Source organism: Nicotiana tomentosiformis, chromosome 5 (genome assembly GCF_000390325.3).
Source record: "Nicotiana tomentosiformis chromosome 5, ASM39032v3, whole genome shotgun sequence".
Taxonomy (NCBI): Eukaryota; Viridiplantae; Streptophyta; class Magnoliopsida; order Solanales; family Solanaceae; genus Nicotiana; species Nicotiana tomentosiformis.
This window is the reverse complement of record NC_090816.1, coordinates 33,600,800-33,604,656: the sequence shown is the minus strand read 5'-3', so window position 1 is coordinate 33,604,656 and position 3,857 is coordinate 33,600,800. Positions and strand designations below refer to the sequence as shown.

Below are 3,857 nucleotides of genomic sequence, written 5' to 3'. Positions count from 1 at the left end.
TATAATATATGCATAATATATGTATAATTATGTATAATCAATGTATAACCTATGTATATGGTTAGAAAAAATAAACAATGAATATCGCCGGCTATTTGTGTAAAGAACCCATTATTTTTTACGGCGACTAAAAATATATATTTTTCAAAATTTTCCCTAAATAAATATTCTAGCTCGCCTTATTTATAGGTAATGCCGGCCAGTTCAAGTTCAACAAAGGCTGAACTCTGAAGCCATAACAAGACAAATTCCTTGCTATATGAACGCCATGACGATCTTTTCTTAGTTAAGCAAACCTCTTTCTAGTTTTGTATTAATTAATGGTATCTATTAGTAGGTTAAAGTCATTGAATCTATAAAATATTCTAGAATAAACCAACAAACATTCCTCTTCTCTAAGTTCTCCCTCTTCATTTTCTTAAAACGAATTAAAAACACATCGCTGGCCAATTCTTTCCACGTATAAACTGCGTAAGAATAATAGTATGAACACTAGTGCACATAGAATTTGAAATAGTTCATGAACCTATTCTCAAGTAATCTAATTAATTAATGTCTCCCCCAAAATATGTTAATTAATTTTATGATTGTAGATAAATAAAACGTCACAAGAGCCTACACACCTTTCTGTTTATACTTTATACCAATGGGTGACCAAAAATGGCTTTAGCATTAGACAATATCGTTTAAATAGGTGCAGGGCTAGAATATTAGCTATAGGTTCGGTCAAATAGTTTAATCAAATTTTTATTTATATTAAAAAATCTATTAAATATATAAAAAACTTAAATCCAAAACTCAATTACTAACTCATTACGTCTATTATCATAAAATTTAAAATCCATAAAGTGCCTCTGCATTTAAACAACAAAGGTCAACCAATAACCTCATCTCCCCCTTGAAATTTCTTTTACTTTCTGCACGTCTCTCATATTAGAACGGTTGATTTTAACTTCCTCAACTTCCCCCACCTGGCCCCACCACCAAGATTCCACATCATGGGTCCCACCTATTTTGTTTTTCCTATTTTCCTTATTTATACACAGTCCCTATATAAATGGGATGAATATATATCCCTTAAACCACATACTTCAAGAAAAATGGAAGGTTCAAAGAATTCAAATTTTGAGATGGAAGCAGCAGCTGAAGAAAGTGGATGGACAACTTATTTGGAGGATTTTTCAATGAAGCAAAGGGAAAATAATAGCTCATGTAATTCTGATAGTTTTGGCAGTCCTTCTTTGTTATCTGATGCTGCTTCTCATGCTGCATGGAAGATTAATTGTAATACAAATAATACTAATCAAATTCCAAATGCATGTTCTCCTCCTCCCATGGGTGGTTCACCTTTTCTTAAGAGGTTGAATTTGAAGAATAAAAGAAACAAGAAAATTTCTGATCCTGATTTGGAAGACACTGCTAGCTCACCTGTCAATAGTCCAAAGGTCACCTACAACCATCTCCTAATTTTTCTTTATGTTTCATATTCTTTTTTTGTTTGTTTTTGTTTTCCTCCACAATATTTTATATGGTATCTTTACATAAATAGCTAGACGAATTACTATTTATTTTTCTACCGATATGCTAATTATCTATGATTATACACATATTATATATATTATATATCCATCAGCTATCTTTTGTTTAAGCGATTAGATAAAGGAGTTGGATGAGCGGCTACTTAAATTATTAAACCTTCATTTCATATTGAGATATGTTGCTTTATTATGACAGGTAAGCAGTTTTAAGCAGATGGACACCAATTACAGAACTGAAAATAGTAGTATTGGATATTTCCAGGTAATTAATCTTTTCCTTTTCAAATTCCAACATTTACCACTTATATATTGATCTTTATGGAAAAATAAAACTATGGTTTGTGGGGCTTTCCCAGAAGACTTGAACCATGTCTAAAATGCTACTTTTTGGGTGTTTGATTATTGTGTAGGGAAATGAAGGTGGCTCTGGACAAATCCAAGAAATGCAAACAGTTGAGATAAACAGCACATCTTTTGATGAAAAAAACAATGGGTATATAGAACTAAAGAAGAAGGGACTTTGCTTGGTACCTTGGTCCATGATAGTCAACCACCATGGCTGATGTAAATCTTCTTTTTTTGTACTTTTCTTTTCATTTGTTTTTTTTATGTGTAGGGGGAGAAGGAAGAAGGGGAGTGAAAACATGGTATGTGAATTGTGAAATGTAAAAATTGTTCCTACCATTATTATTGTTACAAAAGGAAACTAGAGAAAAGAGGAAGCAAAATTTGTAAATAGAGCTTCTCTTTCTCTTGGACACGTTTTATGGGAAACAGTAAAGTATTACTATTGTTTATAGCTGCCATTTGAAATGTTTGTATTTTGGGAAATCTTTTAATGACAGAAGAAAATCAGGTTCCATTTACCCCCCCAAAATAAAAGTTGCCTTTTCCATATTTTCTGCTAAAAGATTGAGTTGGTTGAGAAAGATTTGATTTAACAGTTAATTTATGACATAGGTTCAATTTGCTGGTTAGCTACTGATTAGGGATGTACAAATAAAACTGATAATCACACCAAATCGATAATTCGAGTCAAACAGAGGAAAAAAAATCGATTATAGTTCGGTTTGATTTGATTTGATTTGATTCGGTGTTGGGAAAAACTCCGACCATAATTGATTTGTTTTAGTTTTAACTAAAAAAAAATCAAATTGAAACCAAACAAACCCGACATTACATTTATAGAAATTATAAATATATTTAATACATAAATATATTTATTGTACTTACCAAAAATATATTTATTGTAGTGTAATTTATAAATATTTTAAAAATATTTTCATAATTTTATCTTTTAAAGTATTATTTCAAGCTTGGGCTTAAAATTTTTAAATGCTCCAATAAATTTTATTGCCCATAAATATTAGTAACTCAAATAAAGTTCAAACCAAAATTAAATACATACTAATGCTAATAAAATACATTCAATTCAATACTAGGAAGGATAATAGTGTTGGATATCTATTTTTTAGTATTTTTATGATTCAGATAAAATGCATTAACTTATTTATATTTTTTTCTTTAGTGTTTAATCATGTAATAGTACTTATTAATTGTACTAACTTTAGCATGGCTTAGTACTTTTAGTTTATATTCATTTTTATTATGGCTTATTTATTAACAATATTTATTTATGCGATTTTATTATCTTTATTGTTAAATATTTTAGTACAATGTCATGACTCATCTCATATTTTATGTTATTATTTTCTGGAAAACATCTTATGTAGTTGTGTTTTACTAGGATTAAAGAAATATTTGGAACAGAAATTCTATGTTTCATGCTATGAAGACTTTTACCGAAACAAATCCGAAAACCCGAAAAAATCGACATTAAAAAATCCGACTTTGTTGGTTTTGTTTGGTCTTTAGATTTAATACCCGGATACAATTGGTTTGGTTTGATAATTATAAAATACGAATCAATCCGACCTATTTACACCCCTATTTGTGATCACAACTAGCTAGCTACAAAATTCTTTTAAATAAACATGGATTTTAAATTTGAAGCTTTGCTTATTTTTCCCATTAGTCCTTTTGCCAAATTTAGGGATGGAACCGCTAGCTCAATTGGTTATGGATCTAATTAATGCCATTAATTTTAGAGGAGAATATGAGGTTCTCGGGGTGAACTATAGCCAAGTAAAGGTAACGCAACTAACACACGACTAAAACAGCTTCAAATTCATAAAGTTAACAGACAATTAATGATCGTCCAACCTTAATTAATACCAGCAAGTTAGTACTCCGTACATGCTCTGCGTATAATTGGCATGACAGAAGTCATTTTAATATTTTCTACAAAAATATTCTTTT

The 3,857-nt window shown here is 29.9% G+C and overlaps 1 protein-coding gene across 1 annotated transcript; it reads left to right on the top strand.

The window, feature by feature from the left end:
• Positions 1 to 1,066: 1,066 nt before the first annotated feature.
• On the top strand, positions 1,067 to 2,244 carry LOC104112685 (vascular-related unknown protein 1-like). The gene is made up of 3 exons (XM_009622680.4): positions 1,067 to 1,445; positions 1,735 to 1,800; positions 1,949 to 2,244. The coding sequence occupies exons 1-3, from the start codon at positions 1,101 to 1,103 to the stop codon at positions 2,099 to 2,101; spliced, it is 564 nt and encodes a 187-aa protein (XP_009620975.1). The 5' UTR covers positions 1,067 to 1,100; the 3' UTR covers positions 2,102 to 2,244.
• The last annotated feature ends 1,613 nt before the right edge of the window (positions 2,245 to 3,857 follow it).

Excerpts from the sequence above, each read along its gene's own strand:
- LOC104112685 (XM_009622680.4), top strand. The coding sequence starts at position 1,101 with ATGGAAGGTTCAAAGAATTCAAATTTTGAGATGGAAGCAGCAGCTGAA. Across the intron at positions 1,446-1,734 it reads CACCTGTCAATAGTCCAAAG|GTAAGCAGTTTTAAGCAGAT; the intron begins GTCACCTACAAC and ends TTATTATGACAG. Across the intron at positions 1,801-1,948 it reads GTAGTATTGGATATTTCCAG|GGAAATGAAGGTGGCTCTGG; the intron begins GTAATTAATCTT and ends ATTATTGTGTAG.